We start from the raw sequence: 20,631 nt of genomic DNA on the forward strand, positions 1-20,631 counted from the left end.
AAACAAAATTTTGACTTTGGTTTTTATTTCGGATCAATTTTTTTTCCTTTCTGCTGTTTCATTATTTAAAAAAAAAATTCATTTTTTTTCGATCAATTCAACAACAACAACAACAGCTACCACCACCACCATCCGACCACCAAAAAACAACACCCACAGCGACCACTACCCTATTTTGAAATTCTTCTTCTGTATACAAATGTTTTTATTGGTTGTCGTTTAATTTTGTGTGTGTGATACGAATTTAACGAATCCCCCTCCCACACACACACACACCGATGAATTGAATCCATCCCCCCTCAATCATCATCAAAATAAAAACCAGCCAAAAAATATTACACCAAAAAAAAAAACAAACCGCGTTACGTTCTTCTCAATATCATCGACAGCATCAACAACATCGTGTTAATTTTATCATTTTTTTTTCTTCTTCTTCGATATTGCACCAACAGCATTTTCTCTTTCAATATGTGACTAATATGAAAAGAATCTTTACATCATTTTTTTTTCGTCACACACACACGATGTGTGTGTGTGTGATTCATTTTGAAAATATTGAATAACAGAATATTCCTTGAAACCAAACAACCTGATGTGTGTCTGTGTTTATTTGGATTCTGTTGTTGATCTCAATCCGAAAAAAAACGCTTTGAAATTCTGATTCTTCCTTTTTTGTTGTTTTGTTATTGTTTTCAATTATTGTTGTTGTTTTTGTTTTCTCTCGTTTTTCTCGTTTGTCTGCAATAAACTAAATTCTGAATTGTTTGATTGGAAAAATTAATTAAAAGTGAAATCCGATACTTTTATCCCGTACACTTTCATTGCATCACATCAGATAACCAAAAAAGGGTTAGAAAGAAATCAACCGAAAATCTCAAACCGAAACTTGATGCAACAGTAAGTTTTTTAATTTCTTAATTTCTTAACCAGAATTTTGAAAAACACCCACGCACACCCACGCCTATCCGGGTTGTCCATTTTCGATCAATCAATCAAAATTGATACATTTTTTTCTTTATTTTTGATTTTTCAAAATTCGAGAAAATTTCATTTTTTCTTGTTTCATCAATTTTTATACCCCCCATTTTTTTCCCCGACAAAATGCTAAAGTGTTAAATAGATTTTTAATGATGCCAAAAAAAATTGTCAAATCAATTGATTGATTGATTGATCGATTTAGGTCAATTTATTTAACAATTTTCTCTCTTTTTCATGTTTGTTTGTTTTAGTTAATTAACACTAAATTATTGATGATAGGAAAGTGTTGAAAATTAATTAACGTCGATAGATAATCTTTAAATTCTTTTTCAATGATGTTCTTGTGTGTGTCGAACGAATTTCATCATAATCCTTTTTCTTCATTTTCTGCTGTGTGTTTGTTTGACTGTGAAAATCCGTTGTAATTTTTCTGGTGTTCATGGAAAAAAAATTTCCCTTAACAAAAAAAATGTTGCAAATATAATGAGCAAAAAGTAGAAAATCTTATCGATAAATAATAATGATAACCATAACAACAACAACAACAACAACTTAACATAACTTTTTTATGCCGAAATATGATCAATCAATCAGTAAATCAGTAAAAAGAGATTATTTCCATGTTGAACAACAACAACAACAAGTGCAAATCAAAGAATTTAATCAAAAAATGTTTGATTTGATTGATCAAATGATGATGATGATGATACCTAAATAATAAGAAAAAAAGTATTTCATTTCATCATTGATTTTTAATCAGTTTTATTGATTGATTGATTTTGAATCGATTAGACCAGTGATTCTCAACCCGTGTGCCGCGGCACATTGGTGTGCCGCGAAATTCTGAAAATGCAACTGATATATATTTTGTGCCGCTAAAATTGTGCCGCGACAACAAAAAGGTTGAGAATCACTGGATTAGACACACACACACGATTGTCACATAGTTTCATTGTGCTTTGTTTGTTTTTTCTCCGAATTGAAAACTTTCTTTGTTTCAAAAAAAAAGGAAATCGGATCGATGAAAGTTGTTCAGAAATTTTTTCAGGAAATTTTCAAGGTTTTTGAATTCATTTTGTTTGATTTACTTTAAAGTTTTTTTGCATTCACAAACAACGTGAAAAAATATCATGATCATCATCATCATTGAGTAACACTTTATATGGAATTTCCGATTTTTGTTGTTTGTTTTTCTTTTCTTCCTTTCCTTTCCTTTTCATAATCATCTTCTAAATACAGACAGAGAGAAAGAGATGTATATCAATCCAATTTTTCTTTTTTCTTTTTTTATTTTCATCATCGTCGTTGTCGTTGTTTTTATTTATTCACAAAAGCGTAAAAACTTTTTTTCGTTCATTTTGAACACTGTGTGTGACTATAGATGGTATGATGATGATGATGATTATGATCAGTGAAATGGTTTTGAATAAATTTATTCATCACATAATGTGTGTTGGCTGAGAATAAGTTTTTTCCAGTTTGACATCAATTTTTTGTTGTTGTTGTTGCAAAGAAACGAAACGAGAAAAAAGATATTCCGTAGACATTCATGAAATGAAACTTTTGTTGTTGTTGTTGGTTATATAGAGCAGCATATTTTAAGAATGATTTTTTTTTTTGATGATGATCTTTTCTGATCGTCAAAATGATTCGATTCTATTAATACAGTAAAGTGAGAATTGAGTGGAAATAGAAATCGAACGAATTTTGAAAATTCGAATCGAACCATTCGAAAAGCAGAATTTCTTGACCAAAAATTGACCATAAATTTTTTTTTTAAATTTTTTTCATTTTCATTCCAGAAAAAACAAGTGTTTCCAAAAAGAAGAAGAAGAATTTCCCTTGACCCCTTCAAGAAAAAGAAAAAAACCATATGTCAAAAATTTTCCATTCATTCATTTTGCATTTTTTTTTGTATCACTTTATTCATGCTTTTGATAAACTGTGTTTGCCAAACGAGACACATGTTTTGGAAAAATACTCAACAAACTGCGAAAAACACATTTTTTTTATTTGGTTCTTTTTCACCATTTCGTGTTTATATGATTCGCTGAGTTTTTTTTTTTTGGTTTGCTGAGTTTCCAAGAAAAAAAGGTCAAAGGTTATTCCATTATATTCCATTTCATGAATTCATGAATTGTGACCGCTGATGATGTATTACATAATTTTTTGATCACGTGCGTCAATTGAATTCAATTTTTGGTCATTTCAAATAAGAATTCTTAGTTCTTTTGGTATGTATTTATTGAATTTTTTCATTCATTCATTTTTTGAGATTCTTCATTCATTCTTTTGTGAATAAATATTCTATTATCTTCTTGGTTGATGATGATTTATTCATTCAATTTATGAATTGTCCCAAAACAAAACATGAATGAATGAATGACATTTCTATTTTTTTTTCACTGGTCCTGGAACAGCTTTTCTTTGTTTATTTGCTTGAATTTTTCATTTTTATTTTTATTTTCAATTTGTGGAATTTCATTTCAATGTTTTCATCTTTTGTTGTTGTTGTTGTTCCTCATTCATTCATTCTCATATCCCATATATATAGCCATTATGTGATGTGTGACTATGACAAAAATTGGCAAAACAAAACGAAAAAATCCTGTAATTCTTGTTACAGAATTTATAAAGATGAAGAGGCGCCATCTTTAGGCAGGTATCGAATCAAAAAAAATTCATGAATTCTTTTTCGTTGTTTGTCTCGAAATTTTGAGTAGAATTTTGTGAAAATAAAAATCCTTTTTTTTTGTTTGATTCTGGACAAATTCAGGTCATTGTACTTGTCAATGTCAATTTCAATGTCAAATTTTTTGTTTTTATTGTTGGTCCATTTTTAATTCAATCAACATCTTTTGAATATAAATAGCCATTTGATTATCTTTCCTTCTCTCTCTCTGGTTGTGTAGAAATAGTAGAAAAAGAAAATGTCTTCAATGTCTTCAATGTCCACAACAATATTGATTTTCCACCACCACCACCATCATTCACTAACATTCACTAAAATGAAAATCTATTAAGTAACATCAGTGGAGAGATAGAGAGAGAGAGAGAGAGAGAGAGAGAATCTATATCAATTTGGTCTTGCTACCCTATCCCATAAACACAACAGCAAAACAAAAACTAAAGTTTTTGTTTTTAATTTTATTAAAAGCATCATCATCATTTTGTTTTATTATTCATCCAGAATCCAGAATTCGAAGAATCTAAATAAAATAAAAATAGATAAATAGGGAATGAATTGTCGTTGTTGTTATTTTTGAAAATCAGAAACAGAATCACTACATTCATCCATCCATCCATCAGACATGTCCATTATTTTTTCATTCATTTAGTATAAAACTAAATGTAGATTCTCTTCACTTCTCTCTGACTAACTGACTGACTGATTGATTGATTGAAATGATGATGATGAAAAGACTGTGTTGATTACAAATTGAATTCAGAAAATGAACGAAAAATGCGAGGGCGATCTATATTGGTTTTTTTTTATTTTGAAAATTTTTCAATTTTCAAAATTCAACCGGAACTTCGGAAAAATGAATTCATTTTTTTTTAAATACAAAAAAGCCGGTTTGTTTGTTTGTTGATCGTTTGTTTGGCTGCTTGTTTTTTTGTTGTTTGTTGTTGATAACCCGGGATTAAACAAAAAAAAAAAAAAAAAAAAAAAAAACTAAGAAACGAAACAAGATTAACCCACGCGTGTTCTATATATATTGGCGAACAACACCTAATTTTTCTTTTCTAATTTCTGATGCTGCTTCTTCATAAATAATGATGATTTTTTTTTTTGTTCGTTGTCGATTAACAAAAAAAAATTTTTTTTTAATCGTCCATCACTATCATCATTTCATTAATCCTGTGTTTGTTTGTTTGTTTTTAAATAATATCCTGTATCATTTTTGTGTGTCCTGATCATCATTTTCTATTTGCATAGAAACAACAACGACAAAATGAAATGAAATGAAAAAAAATCAAACCAAATTGGTGGCATGGCCACCAAAAATCACTGTATTTTTTCCATTTTTTTTTCAAAATAACAAATTTGCTTGTTTGTTTGCCATGTTTCATTCGTTGTTGATATGATTTGTGTCGGCGTAGTCGTCGTCGTCGTCGTCATCGTTATTTTCGTCGTTTGATGATGATGATGATCTGTGTATGATGTAGAATGTTTGTGTGGGATGATTGGGCTCGACAGCAAACTAACAAACAACGATCAACAACGACAAAAACATCATCATCATTGATATTTTGGCTGGATGATCATTTCAATTTGATATTCGTTCGTTAAGTTTGTTTTTTTCTTTCATAAATTCTTTACCAAAGTTTAAAAAAAGTTATCAAATTTGATTTTTCGTTCGTTTGTTTTCCCAAAATCCCAAAAAAACCTAGAATCATGATTTTCTGATTTTTTTTGAATTTGGCGCCAAAAAATTTTTGTTCCTTTTTTGAATTTTTTCTTCCCAAAATAAATCATCCAACCTGATGATCGATCGATTGATCGAAATTCATTTTTGTGCATGTTTTTCTCTCCATCTCTGTGTGTGTGTGTGTTTGGCCATAAATTATAGATTTTATCATTTTTTTCTCCCTTGTTTTCTGTTTTTTCAGTTACTTTTTTTCCAATCTTCTCCCCGGTACACATCCAACATCAACATTCGTTGGTAAAGGTTGTTTGTTTGAAATGGTTCATTACCAATGACGCCCTGCGCGCTATGTGTTAATGATGATTCTCTGTAAAAATCCAATGATTTTTTAACTTTTTTGTTTTCGTTTTCTGTGTGTGTGATTATTAATCATCCTGTATCGTTATTTATATCGTTATTTTTTTCTCTTAAAACTTTTTTTTTGGCCAGAATTCAAAATACCGGAAGAAGAAGAAGAAGAAGAGGTAGCCAACCACCTACACACAATCCTTGTTGGGTAAGTTTTTTTTAAAAGAAAATTTTTTAAAATTTTAATTTTTTAAAATTTCAAAATGATAAAATCTTGAAAATCAATAGAAAGATTTTTTGTTTTTTCAATTACAAGTTTCGTTTTGTTTGCTCAAAACACTTTATTCAACTGAGATAAAATCTAATCTTTAGAATCACAAAAATATAAAAATGAATCATTCATGTTTAATGATTCGTTATCGCTATCATTATGTTTTAAAAAAAAATCTTTAAACTTTTTAAAAAAAAGTGATAATAAATAATGATAATGATGATTACCATCATCATCGTTTGTGGTTAAACTAAAAAAAACCGGTGGTTATTTGTTACTAAATTCATTTCATCATTTGTGGTCGTTAGGGTGAATATAGTTGTGGTTTATGGATCATAATCATCATTATCTCTCTCTCTTTTTAATGATGCATATTTAAAAAAAAATTGAAAACAAAAAATGTAAAAAAAAACATAAGGTCACATTATAAGTTCATTGTTTTCGTCGTTGTTGAATAACGTCATTCATGTTTTTTGTGTTTGAATGTTTTTTGCCGCTTGTGCTTTGTTGTTGTTGTTGTTGATGAACAACATTTCCTGAAAATAAAATTCATATTTTGTTGTTGTTGTTTTGTTCCTAAACAACAACAACAACAAAATGAAAAATGATAATAAAAACACATAATGATGATGATGATGATGAGAGATATGACCCCTTGTAGTGTTGTTTTGTTTACCCATATATGTTTTCGTTGATAATGCTGATAATAATGATGATGCGAAAAGTTATGAAAAATTATTCTTCTCAACATTCATTGAATGGTTTTGTTTCGTTTTTTTTCCAGGATAATAACAATATTATCATCATAAAGATTATTACAAAATGAAAAATTTTTTTTATAATGGTCATCATAGTTCGGGGTTAATAAAAGTTTCTACAAAATTATAATGACAATACCGTTATATAAAATAGATTATTTACAAACAAATTTTTTGTATTGATTGATTTATTTATAGTTTTTCTCCATTATTAATGAAAATAACCGACTAAATAACTTTGTTTATCCTTATTTGACAATGGAATTTTTCAATTTTTTTCATAATAATAATAATGTAATGTAATGTTATTGACAAAACATTACATTTTTTTCTTTTACAAATTCCCAACATGGAAATTTGTTTTTTAAGCTAATTCTTATTCGGATTTTCTCTCATTCATTTTACACCGACCACACAAAAAATAATTTCTTCTGAATGAAAATCTGAAATTATAATTTCAAAATCCAAAAGAAACAAAATCAAAATTGTTTTTCTCTTTGATTTTTGATTTTTTCTTTTCTTTTCAAAATTTTCATTCATTGGATTTATATGTGTTAACCATGCTAATGAAAATTGCCTAAAACAGACATCTTTTTTGACTATTTATGGATCGAAAAATAGTGTGCTGTGTATATCGTAAACACACACATACAGCCAATATGGTGATGATGCCCACGTTTTTCGTCCTCGAAAAAACTTTTTTTCTTACCTGTTTTTTTTTCTCATTTCATTCAATCTTTTTTTTTGTCAAATTAGAAAATATTCTCTCTCTCTTTGTATTGAATCATAACTTTAGACTTGCTTAATTTGTTTGTTCTGTTGATGTTTTCATTATTAATTTCTCTCTCTTTACACGCGTTGTGGCTGTGTTGTTGTTGCTGTTCGCCAAAAAGACTTGGCAAATTTCCGGTGGCCATCAATTTCACATCAAGTGTACGTGTGTATAGTGTGTGGTTTTTGTGTAGTTTAGGCATTGCTTTCATTTTGAAAACAAAAAATGAAATCCATGTCATCGTCTATGTGATTTTTTGTTTGAATTTTTTCCTATTTGAAACAAACAAATTTAGAGGTAAGTTTTTTTGCTTAATTCTTTAAGTTTTTTCTGAGAAATTTTCATGACCTGAATTTTCTGTGTTGTTTTTCATTCATCCACATCGTTATTATTCGGGATGTTTTTTTCGGTTTCTTTCCCTCAAGCCGACTGATATTTTTAATTTTTTTTTGTTTTTCCTAATTTTAACTGTAAAAAAGTGAAAGTTTTTGTCACAATTTTTCGGTTGTTGTTCGTTTGCCAAAAAAAACCAACCAGCCTCGATTGTTTTTGATGCCAAAAAAACAGCAAAAACCTACATTACCGGAATCTAGAGCTATTTTTTATTCGTGACAAGTGAAAATGTAGAACACACACCAGAGCAATGAGTTTTTTTTTCTTCTTCTAAAATTAAACTTTTGTTTCGGTTTTTTTTACAGAAAAAATATTTAACTTTGAAAATTCATTTTGTCACCTTTTTTTTGATCGACCTGTAAATCGAAATGAATGCCTCCTCATAATAACTGATCGATTGATTTACCAATCATTAACACGTACGCACACATAACTGGGTGAAACTACAAAATCATTTTTTATTATATATTGAAAGTGAGTATTCTCTCTTTGTCATTTCATTTCATTTTTTGCCATGTCACCTCTTTTTGATGTTCTTTTTTTTCGAAGAACCGAAATCAGAAAAGTCAAAAAAATTGATGACAAAAGAATGCTTTAAAAGCAAAGATCAATGATGCTATCTGACGAACCCATTTTTTTCTCAATTTCTTTTCTTGATTCACAAGAAAATTCATATTGTGCGTGGTGTCTCTCTGTGTGTGTGTGTGTGTGGTATAATTTATGTATGGATAATAATTTACAAATTGAATTGCATCCCGGCTTCAAAGAATATAACTAATGAAAATGTCTAAATCAAAAAAAAATGGAATGATTATTATGATGATGATGATGATTTAATTTATAATAATTTCCGAAACTGATGATGTTGATGATGATAGGGGAGGGAGGATGCTAATGAAATTATCTTTTTTTCATTTCTTTTCTTTTGTTTTGGTTTGATTTAAATACTTTTTTTTCTTTATCGACCCTAACCCGGGTAATGTTCGGTTTTTTCTTTTTGTCTTGCAAAAAGAAATTATTTCAATTTTCAAATTTTCATTCATTTCATTTCAGCAATGATGATTATGATGATGAGATGAGACAAGTACCAAGTACAAAAGAAAGCAAATTATCATCATTATAATTTATCAATTTTTGCGTAGGAATTTTCTTCTTTTTTTTCATCAGTCATAAACATTCAATTCGACAAGCGAACATTGATATCATCATCATCATCATCCACTGAAAAGATTTTGTTTCAGGTTCTTTTTCCTCAAAAAACATCCATCCATATAGCTTTTTCCCATCCCATCTCTGCGAGTTTGATTGAATATATTTACGACAAACGGCGATTGTTGTTGTTTTTCCGAAACACATTTCCTATTTTCATGTTCATTTCGTTGGTTATTTCCTATTCATTTCCCATTTCCCCTATATATTTTCATATATTGATCGTTTCCGATCGATTCCTAAATTTGAATTCATTCATTCATGACGATGATGATGATGACAAGTCAAAAGAGAAAATTCTAATTTTTTCTCTTCTCTCTTGTTTCCTTTGATGTTTGGTTTCGCTTTTTTTTTGGTTGAATTTTCGATTCGATTCAGTTTTTTCGTTTCCAAAAAAGTCTCTTTTAGTCAGTGTTTTCAGGATCGTTTCAGAATTCAGAATTCCACTCGGCTCATCACTTTTCAATTTAGTCATCCACAAAAATACGAAACAAAAAACGAATCAACCAAACGACCATTATGATCTCGAAACAAAAAATATCCATCATCAGTCATCGATGATACATTTTCAAACGAGCAAACGATGAAAAGACAAAACAAAACAAAAAATCCATTTTCAGAAATCATCATTGAAAATCCATAAGATATATTCGGTTTGGTTATTCGGTACCATGTCATCGATATTTCATTTTTTTCTTTGATTCCATTTTTTTCTGTTTAAATAACATCCATTTTGCGTTTGTATTTTGGTGTTTTTTGGTGTGTATTTGGGTTTGTCCAATGTTTTTTTTTCTATTCCTTCAATGTTTTCAGTCGGGTATCATCATCATCACACCCAGTCAGATATAGATGTCTAACATCGTTTTTTTCTGACTGAAAAGCAAAAAAAAAAATCTTTCACATGGTTGATTCGAATCCAAGTTTTTTTTGCTTGTTTTTTTCGGGTTAGTTGTTTTTTTTCTGGCTGGATTTTTTCCCGATTCTTTTTTTTTTTGATGATGTTGATGGGTTGAATGAACAACAACAAAATCGAGAATCAAGAATCAGAAAAAAGAGCAGAAAAAACTTGACTCTTAATGTTTTCTGAATTGATGATTTCGTTCGTTCGTTCGTTGCTTGCATATCAATCCATTTTCAAAAAGTGCTGAATACAATTTCAAAGCAGAAAAAAAGCGACTAGAAAAAAAACGACCAAAAAAAGTCGCCCATCACCCATCATCATGATCCAATGTATCCATTTCCTTTTATCTATGATGACTTGACTTTTTTTTCTGACTTTTCTTCTTCTTTGCTTGGTTATTAATTGATTGGCTGTTTAGTTTCTCGAAAAGTTTCTACTGTTGTTGTTGGATATTATATTGCATCGTTGTTTGTCCGCATCAATTTTTTTTATATTGTTGTTTCCATCTTTCGCTCCCCAACTCTCAGTCATTAACTGTATTTTTTGTTTGGGTCGATGAATTAATTATTTTGTTTTTTTTTGTTTTATTGTCGTCGTCGTCGTTTGTTTGGTTGGTTGATTGTTTGTTACATCTTTGTCTTATTTATTGTCACACACATGAAACGACGACGACGACAAGAGAGAGAGAGAGAGAGAGAGAGAGAAACTTTTTTGTTTTGTTTCGATTCTGGATCCCCAGAATCCAAAATGTAATCATTTAAGAGATTCTTTTGATTCTGATTCTGATTCTGGTTGTTGTCGTCAAGCATAATTTCAATTTTTTTTCTCTTTAAATTCAAAAAAAAATTCATTTTCGTTGTTGTTGTTGATGATTTTACGGGTGGACAATCACATCAACCAACGATCATCATCATCATAACCGACGGATGTCACAAATGAAAGAAAGAAAAAAAAACCGATTTTCATTCCCATTTTCTTAATGATTGGTCCATCGTTGATTGTTTGGTTGTCAACGGACAACAACGACCGTCATTAAATCTTGAAAGAATCCAAAATGACAAGGGAAAAAAGAGAGAAAAGTTTTGTCGGCAAAATAAAGATTTTGTGGCTTGTGTTTAACTTGATGACCATGATGGTCATCATCAAAACTTTTCATCATGATGATGATGGTGGTAGAATTTTTTCGACCAGAATCGTTATTTTTTTTCATTTTATAATAGTCCCTTCCATAAATAACAGAATAAAATGAAAAACAACCAGGCCCTCTTAACCCACAACTAGCATCATCAATTTCGTATTTTTGGTTGTTCGGTTGTTCGTTGTTGTCATTCTTATTTTCAACTTAGACAAAAAAAATGATAATAAAAAATGAATGAATAAAAACTTTTATTCTGTCCGGAGAGAGAGAGAGAGAGAGAGAGAGAGAGAGAGAGAGAGAGAGAGAGAGAGAGAGAGAGAGAGAGAGAGAGAGAGAGAGAGAGAGAGAGAGAGAGAGAGAGAGAGAGAGAGAGAGAGAGAGAGAGAGAGAGAATCTGTTTTATGAATGTACATCATTAGAATCTTTTTGAATCTTTTTTTTTGTTGTTGGAATATTCTGTAGTTTCGCATTGTATTTAATGAATGAATCCGTCAAAAATAGTCCCGTTCGTTTTTTCATTTGGATCGGATTTTCGGGTATTTTTCTTCACTGAAATAAAATCCATGAACTTCCAGTCATTTCCGTTTCCTATCTCTCTTCTTTTTGTTTGACTATTTCTACACAAATAGCAAAAAAATTGAATTGAATTGAAATCTTTTCTCTGATGACTAAGAGAAAATGATTTTTCTCTTAGTCATTCATCTTTAGTTTAGTTAGTCATCATCCAATGTCTCCATTGCACACACCCTGAACCCGAAAACAAAATTCAGAATCCGCCTAGAATTTCTTCATTTTTTTCTTTTCTTATTTCAAAAGAAACACCAATATAGTCGATATAGTCGACACTTGCAATATATAACTTTGGCACACTAAATGCCTTCTAATTTCATCCAAGTGTGTGGTGTTTGTCAACCATTTTTTGGTTTGAAAATTTTCATGATGGAAAAAAAACCCGCCTGTGTTGTATGTTTTTGATATTAGAAATAAAACCTATAGGCTCCTAATTACATTTTTTCAGGAATATATTCTCGCTATATGTATATTTGGATTCCACATAGTTCCACTATATACACATTACCAGTGAAAAGAGCGAAAAAAATACCGAAATCCAATAAAATGGTCCAATCATAAGTCACACTCGCAGAGAATCATTCATTGGCTCCAAAGATTCAATTGTCCATATATGTTCCAACAAACAAATATTGTTCCAGCCTTATTTTTACCGTTTTTTTCGTTTTTGTTTTCGCAATCTCTCTCTATATATGTACAACATTTGAAACAAACACACACAAACAGAACTCTGAAATAGTGCACCATCCCAGAATTCATTTGGAATTACCGTCATGCGCTGTCCGAAAATGCGTCATTTTCTTTTTCTGTTTTGTTTCGTTTTCAAAACCGAAAAATATACAGGATTCTTTAAATTTCAAAAAAAAAAACGGTATCCCGATCCACTATTTCAACAAGAATCGATGACGGTGTAATATAGTGTTGTGTTCTTTGGTTGGTAAACTTTAATTGTGTTGAACAGAAGAAACGAAAACTTTTTCTTGTTGTCATTTACAACTTTGATTCCGGTAGATTCTGTTCATAACTTTTTATTCTTTCAGTTTACTCTGTTTGTTTGTTTGCAATTTGTCCTAAATAAAAAAAAAAATCATTCTATTTTTATAAATTTTGTTTTGTTTTTTTTACTAAAATTGTGAGAAAGCAATCATCATTATCAACAGAATTTTCATTGATAATTTTCTTGATTCTTGATTCTTGTGAATATTGCAATCTCTTTACACAAAAAAAAACGCCTACACGTTGATTATTATGATAATAATAATGTTAATGATAATTACGACGGGTGACGACAACGTCGAATCATCAACAAAATGGGTAATGTTTAAATGATGAAATAAGACGAATTTCATTAAAATTCTTTGTTTGTTTTTTTCGAGATTAATTTTCAATTTGATTTTTTTTTTTGGCTAAAAAAAAGATTTTCTAGTGAACAAAAGAAAAAATTTCTCCATAAACTCACTCGATATATACCTCTTTCCTGGTTTGTTTTTTTTCTCGTTTTGTTTTGTTTCCATTGATGATGAGGATAGTTTATTCGATCAAATCATGACCGTTGTTGTTGATATTATTTAACAGTGTTTTTCTTGTTGTTGTTGTTGTTGTTTTTCCCCAAATATATCATCATCATTCATTCAACCAATAACAAACAACATTCAACCAGGCAAGCAATCAATGGCAAACAAAGGAAAATAATAAATTTGTATCCGCCATTGAACATAAAATAGATAACATTTTTTTTCCATTTCATTTTTCCTGTCATTTTTTTTCTGTTTTGTTTTGTATCGATTTTGTTTTTCTGATTTTATTTTTGTTTTTTTTTTCGACCAAAAAAAAACTCACTTTTGGAAGTGAAAAAAGATTTGTAAGTTACATTTTTTTTTTCGTTTCAAATCAATGTCGTTTTCATCATCATTTTTTTGTTCGAGAATCTTCAAATAAATTCCAGTTGTGTCCATTTATCAAATTAGTTTTTTTTCTCTCTCTTTTTCTCGATTCCCTTATTCTTGATTATAACACCGACCCGAAGCATCATTGGTTTATATATATTGTTTGTTTTATTTTATTTTGGCCCTGTCATCGATGTCGAAACACAAACTGCACCGAACTTTACGAACGAACAGTGAAACAAAAATATAATCATAAAAATGGAAATTTTTTTGGTTATCATAACCATTCTCAGAATTTTATTTGTTTATTTCGGTTCCCAAAAAAAATGTGATATCCCTGTTTGTTTCAGTTCTGAATTTGTTGTTGTTTTTGCATTCAACGATGATGATAATTAAATTAAATCAAATTGAAGCCAAAAATGTGTATTAATTTAACTTGACTTCTTTTTGAATCAAAATTTTCATCCATCATTTCATTGAATCGAATCGAATGAATCGTTTTTTGTCTGATGATCCGTAAAGAATCACTGTAAATTGTTGTTGTTATACAGAATCACTCTAGTCATTCGTTGGCCCGAGAATTCAATGGAAATTTATTAATGTCTTTTTTTCCTCGAATAACCGATTGCGTTGATTTTCTCCGGGACATTTTTATTTGATGATGACGACGACGACGAATGAAACACGTGCTATGGTTATGAGTTTATTGTTGTTGTTGTTTAGTGCTTAAATTGTCAGTATTTTGAATGAAATAAAAAAAAGAAGAGATTTTATCATTATGTCATAAGTGTGTGTGTGTTGTTTGCTTAATTTGGTTTTGAAGCATTTAACACAGGGTCAATGAAACAAATGTTTTAAATAACTTTTTTGTCATTTATTGAAATGTTCATTTTGTTTTTTCCCTTATTTTTTTCTCCCTTATTTTTGGCTTAGATTGAAAAACAAGCGAAAACCTATACTTGGCTTATGTGACAAGACATATCACACACATACAATTTTGGACTTGATCAAACCAACGGCCTTCCACACACACAGCATATGCCTTAAATTTTTTTATTGAAATTTTTAAATGTGAAATCTTCTTAGCCAAAAACGAAAACAGCCAAAAACAAAAACAAAAATGTCAAAATTATCATTAAAAATACATTTTCCTGGTGGTCCAGAATCACCCGAAACAACAATCAAAAAAATTCAATTAGATTCATCGATGAAAGTGAGAAAAGCAATTGAAGAAATTTATTCAAAACAAAATGATCGTCGTGTTAAAATGGGTAAAAGTAAGTGAAAAGTTTTTTTTTCTTTCAAAAATTCCTAATATTCAAGTTGAATGTTAAAGGGTTAATTTGGAACGAAAATTGTTAGATTTTTAAAATGAAAATTTTGCATGATTTTTCCTTTTCTCTTCATTTTACTTATAGGTTCCGATTATGCATTATATGCATTCAAAGAAGAAAATGGAATAAAAACTGGATTCTGGCTGGATCCTGAACGTGAATTACAATATTACCTACTTCGTGATGATGCTTGTATTGAATTTCGTAATAAAATTCGTCCATTAAAAATTCGTTTGCTGGATGAATCAATCAAAACAATAAATGTTGATTCAAGTCAAACGGTAGAGAATTTAATGCCAATTATATGCGATAAATTAGGTGTTGCAAATTATGAAGAATATTCACTTTGTCGTGAATCATTGGAACCATCAATGGAAATGGAAAATATCAGCAATAACATTAACGGTACAATGAATGGTACAATGAATGGTGGCAGCACCGGCGGTGGAACATTAATGCGTAACACTTTACGTAAAAATAAACAAGATCAAAAAATGGAACAATTAAAACGTAAATTAAAAATTGATGATGATATGAATTGGATTGATCATTCAAAAACATTGGAAGAACAAGATATTAACCCTTCGACAACTCTGGTGTTTCGACGAAAATATTTTTATTCAGATCAAAATATTGATTCACGTGATCCGATGCAATTACATTTATTATATGTACAAACCAGAGATGCTATTATAAATGGACAACATCCAGTTACATTGGAACAAGCATGTGAATTTGCTGGTATTCAATGTCAAATTGATCATGGTGATTATGTTGAAACTAAACATAAACAAGGATTTTTAGATTTGAAAAATTACCTGCCAAAAGATTATCTGAAACAAAAAAATATTGAAAAACGTATTTTTATGGAACATAAAAAACATATTGGTCGTGTTAATAATCTGGATGCAAAAGTTCTTTATGTAACCAAAGCAAGATTGTTGAAAACATATGGTGTTACATTTTTCTTGGTTAAAGAAAAAATGCAAGGTAAAAATAAATTGGTACCAAGATTATTAGGCGTCACTAAAGATAGTGTTCTACGATTGGATGAAAAAACTAAAGAAATATTGAAAACATGGCCATTAACAACAGTAAAACGTTGGGCACCAACACCAAATAGTTTTACATTAGATTTTGGTGATTATTCAGATAGTTATTATTCAGTACAAACAACGGAAGGTGAACAAATTTCAAAATTAATTGGTGGTTATATTGATATCATACTGAGACGTAAAAAAGCAAAAGATCATTTTGGTATTGATGGTGATGAAGGATCGGCTATGATTGAAGATTCAGTATCACCATCCAAAGCAACCATTATGCAACATCAACCAGATGCAAAACCATCACGGCCAATTATTGAAGATGTTGCCATACCAGGTATCATTCGAACTGGTACTGGTGGTCCACAATTATTAAAAATTGATCAAATACCAGAAGTAAAACAAATCCCAATTGTACAATCACAACCAACGCTAACACAATCACCAGTTATGGCTGCACAACATCCAAAATATCTACAAACTGGACTGTCAGATCCACAACGTGCTTTGCTTGGTACTATTGGTACTGGTCAAGATGCAGTACAAAAAGCATTGAATGAATTAGATTCCAAAGCAATCATACCGGAATATGGACCAGATCTGGGTTATAAACAAGATCAATTGGATGTTAAAAAGGCAACAGTATCATCACAAATGGCTGCATTGAATGCAGCAACTGCACAAGTTTTAACCCTGACTTCAGTACCCGAAGAAGAAGTTGATCATCCTGCTTTAGGTGCTGCTATTAGTCAAATTACAACAAATCTACCGGCAATGGCAAAAGATGTTAAAATGATTGCTGCACTATCGGATGATCATGATCGTGGTGATCGTTTGATTGATGCAGCCCGAAATTTATGTAATGCATTTTCGGATTTATTACGTGCAGCCGAACCATCAAATAATGTACCGCGACAGAATTTAATTACAGCTGCCAATAAAGTTAGTGATGCAACATCAAACCTCCTTTATAATATTGATGATGAAAATATGGATCGTGAAGCATCGGATACATTATTGTCACTATCAAAACCGGTAGCAAATGCAACAGCAAAATTAGTATTGAAAGCAAAAGATGTTGCCAGTAGATGTGATGATCAAGCATCAAAAAATCGTGTAATTAGTGCTGCAACACAATGTGCTCTAGCTACATCACAATTAGTTTCATGTGCAAAAGTTGTCGCTCCAACTATACATAGTCCAAATTGTCAAAAACAAATTGTTGATGCTTCGAAAGAAGTTAGCAAAGCAGTTGATAATATTAATCGTGTTTGTAAAGATTCAATACAAGATTATCATTTAAATGGTCAAGTTGATCAAGCTGCTGGTGAAGTTAATGATGCTTTAAATAATCTATTGAATTATGTACGATCATTGGGTTCGACTGGACATCGTGGACGAAAACAACCTGGTGATGATGGTGCTGTAGATACTATTCTCGATGCTACTGATCGTTTGTTTAGTAGTACTGGTGATGCATCTGAAATGGTTAAACAGGCAAAAATTCTTGCACAGGCTACATCACAATTAATACAGAATATTAAAGGTCAAGCTGAAACCCAACCAGATTCTGATATACAAAAACGTTTACTATCGGCGGCAAAAAGCCTTGCTGATGCTACATCACGTTTGGTTGAAGCTGCAAAAGGATGTGCTACGAATCCAAATGATTCAAATTCACAAGCAGCATTACGGGCTGCAGCAGAAGATTTACGTAATGCAACGAATACAGCCGCAAGTAATGCATTGAAACAAAAACTAATGAATCGTTTGGAAGCAACTGCAAAACATGCTACTGCAATGGCTACACAGAATATTGCTGCCGTACATGGTTGTGCACCATACAATCAAAACGGACCGAATCAAAATGAAATGAATCAATTATGTCGTGAAGTGAATGGTTCAATTCCACCGGTTGTCAGTAGTATAAAAGCCTATCATAATGAACCAAATAATTCAACAAAACAATCACAATTAATAAATTCATGTGAAAATTTTATGGGTCCTTCGCTTCGATTGGCAAATGTTTCGCTATCATCTTCGCCAACTATATCGGATAAATCAGCATCCATACAGCTGACACAATCAGCTCAACAATTAGCCGAAGCATTATCCGAATTACGTAGTTGTTTAACAAAAGCATCCGAAGCATGTAGTTTTTCAAATGAAATTAATGCTGCAATTGATAATATTCGTCAATTGAATATAGAATTATCTGAATGTCGTATGGCTGCATTGAAACATTCATTAAAACCATTACCTGGTGATAATTTTGATCACTGTTCATCACGATTGAATTCTGCTTGTAAATCAGTTGCATCAGCAATGGCACAACTGTTAAGTGCAACATCACAAGGTGAACAAAATTATATTGGGACAGCATCTCGTGAAGTAACAAGTTCATTAAAAAATTTAACCAGTTCAGCAAGGGGTGTTGCTGCAACTGCTAATGAACGTGATGTACAAATGCAAGTATTGGATCATTCAAATCAAATTCTTGAATTATCGGTTACATTATTCGAAGAGATACGTTGGGCATTGGAAAATAGCCAGGATTCAGAACGACATCAACGTTTAACAAATATTGCTAAATCATTATCAAGTGCATTACAAAATTGTGTAACTTGTTTGCCAAGTCATAAAGATTTGGATGATTCTATTCGTCAGATTTCCGATTCAACTCGTTCATTAACCCTTGATCATCATTATTCATCACATAAATCATATGCTGAACTGCAAAATGATATTCAAATGGCTGCAACACGTTTGAATGAATCAACATCCGAAGTAATTGAATCATCACGTTTACCATCGAAATTGGCACCTGTATCGAAAAATTTTGCCCTTCATTATTCAACATTATTTGAATTGACAAATGAAATTTCCGGACAAACATCGGACAATCTGGTTAAACAACAAATTCGTTCTTGTTTAGATGGTCTATCCGCATCTTCAAGTCGATTTTTACAATCAGCCAAAACCGTATCCGCCGATCCAAATGCACCGAATTCAAGTAGTCAAATGGCTGCTGCAGCACGTTCAGTTACACAAAGTATAAGTAATTTGTTGGATATTTGTTCATCATCGGCTCCAGGACAAAAAGAATGTGACCAAGCAATACAAAATATTCAAATGATGCGTTCATATTTGGATAATCCATCCATTCAACTGAATGATTCAACATATTTTGAATGTTTAGAATTGGTAACGGAAAAAAGTCGTCGTTTAGGTGATGCTATGACTGGTATTGCTAATAATGCCCGAAGAAATGAACATGAAAGTTTTGGTGAATCGGTACGTGATGCATCGGATTCGGTTTGTGGTTTGTTGGAAGGTGCAGCACAAGCTGCTTATTTAGTTGGTGCATCTGATCCAACTAGTATTGCTGGTCGTGCTGGTATTATCGATATAAATCTATTGAATCGTTGCCAGGAAACTATACATAATGCATGTGCACAACTGACCGCACCGGCTGCAACTAAAGATCAGATAATACGTTGTGCAACGGATATTGCCAAATCAACTTCGAATTTATGTAATGCATGTCGTGTTGCATCATCACGTACACAGAATCCATATCATCGAAAAAATTTCGTACAATCAGCTAAAGATGTTGCAAATGCAACAGCAACATTGATTAAAGAAATTAAACCATTGGAAGAATCATCTGCTGCACATATGAATGAAAATTGTCGAATTGCAACTCGGCCATTATTGGAATCGGTGGATAATTTAATTTCATTTGCAAATAGTCCGGAATTTGCATCAGTACCGGCACAAATAAGCGGGAAAGCACGTCAACATCAACAACCAATTACACAATATGGCAAAGCTATAATTGATGCATCATCCAATATGATTATGTCGGCAAAAACATTGGCCATCAACCCGAAAGATCCACCTGGTTGGCAAATTCTTGCTAATCATAGTAAAAATGTTAGTGATTCAATAAAAAAATTGGTCACTTCGATTAAAGATGCTTCACCTGGTCAAAATGAATGTGATGATGCACTGGAAAAATTGGGTAGTTGTATTAAAAAATTGGATCAATCATCATTGGATGCAATCAATAAAATACTACATGTACGTAATGATAATACAGCTAAAGGTTTTCGTGAAGCTGTTAGTGCATCACTTTCGGAAATTCGTGAAAATATTGATCCAGTTCGTGTGGCTGGAAAATCAAAAGCCGAAAAATTAGGTCATTCAATAACACAATTGATTGGATATTTTGATTTGTTAGTATCAAATTCAATTGGTTATGCATCAAAAATACCGGATGATAAACAACAAAATCAAATTTTAGATAAATCAAAAGCAGTTTGTGAAAGTGCATTACAACTGATTTATACTGTAAAAGAATGTGGTGGTAATCCAAAAGCAACATCACTGCATAGTGAAATTGAAGATTCAAGTCAAGATATGAAAAATGCTATAAAAAATTTTGAAAATCTAATGCAATCAGCTGCATCGGAAGAAGGACATGTTAATAGTATTATTGAACAATTGACAAAATCATTAACCCGTATTACTGCATCATCGGCTATTTATTCGAATGGTAGTGGATCAAGTCCAGATAATCTTTCATATGTTGATTATCAAACAAGAATGGTTGCCAATGTTAAAGATATTGCTAGAATAGCACAAGATATGGTAA

At 31.0% G+C, this 20,631-nt stretch overlaps 1 protein-coding gene across 3 annotated transcripts in view; it reads left to right on the forward strand.

Moving 5' to 3' along the window:
• Window positions 1-20,631, forward strand: part of rhea (Talin_middle and talin-RS domain-containing protein rhea) — a 23,834-nt gene continuing 3,203 nt past the window's right edge. The window contains exons 1-4 of one of the 3 annotated variants that reach the window (XM_075821992.1): window positions 1-897; window positions 5,838-5,904; window positions 14,528-14,871; window positions 15,013-20,627. In XM_075821992.1, the coding sequence (XP_075678107.1) occupies window positions 14,715-14,871; window positions 15,013-20,627 (5,772 nt within the window). In that variant the 5' untranslated portion in view covers window positions 1-897; window positions 5,838-5,904; window positions 14,528-14,714. Of the gene's footprint in view, window positions 898-5,837; window positions 5,905-8,195; window positions 8,365-14,527; window positions 14,872-15,012; window positions 20,628-20,631 lie in introns of those variants that run through there. The other 2 variants (XM_075821993.1, XM_027347462.2) reach the window with 2 other exon arrangements.

This window comes from Dermatophagoides pteronyssinus, unplaced genomic scaffold (genome assembly GCF_027571235.1).
Source record: "Dermatophagoides pteronyssinus isolate colony J.1.1.1.1 unplaced genomic scaffold, Derpt_VIB-CSIC_2022.12 sq0014, whole genome shotgun sequence".
In the NCBI taxonomy this organism is placed as follows: Eukaryota; Metazoa; Arthropoda; class Arachnida; order Sarcoptiformes; family Pyroglyphidae; genus Dermatophagoides; species Dermatophagoides pteronyssinus.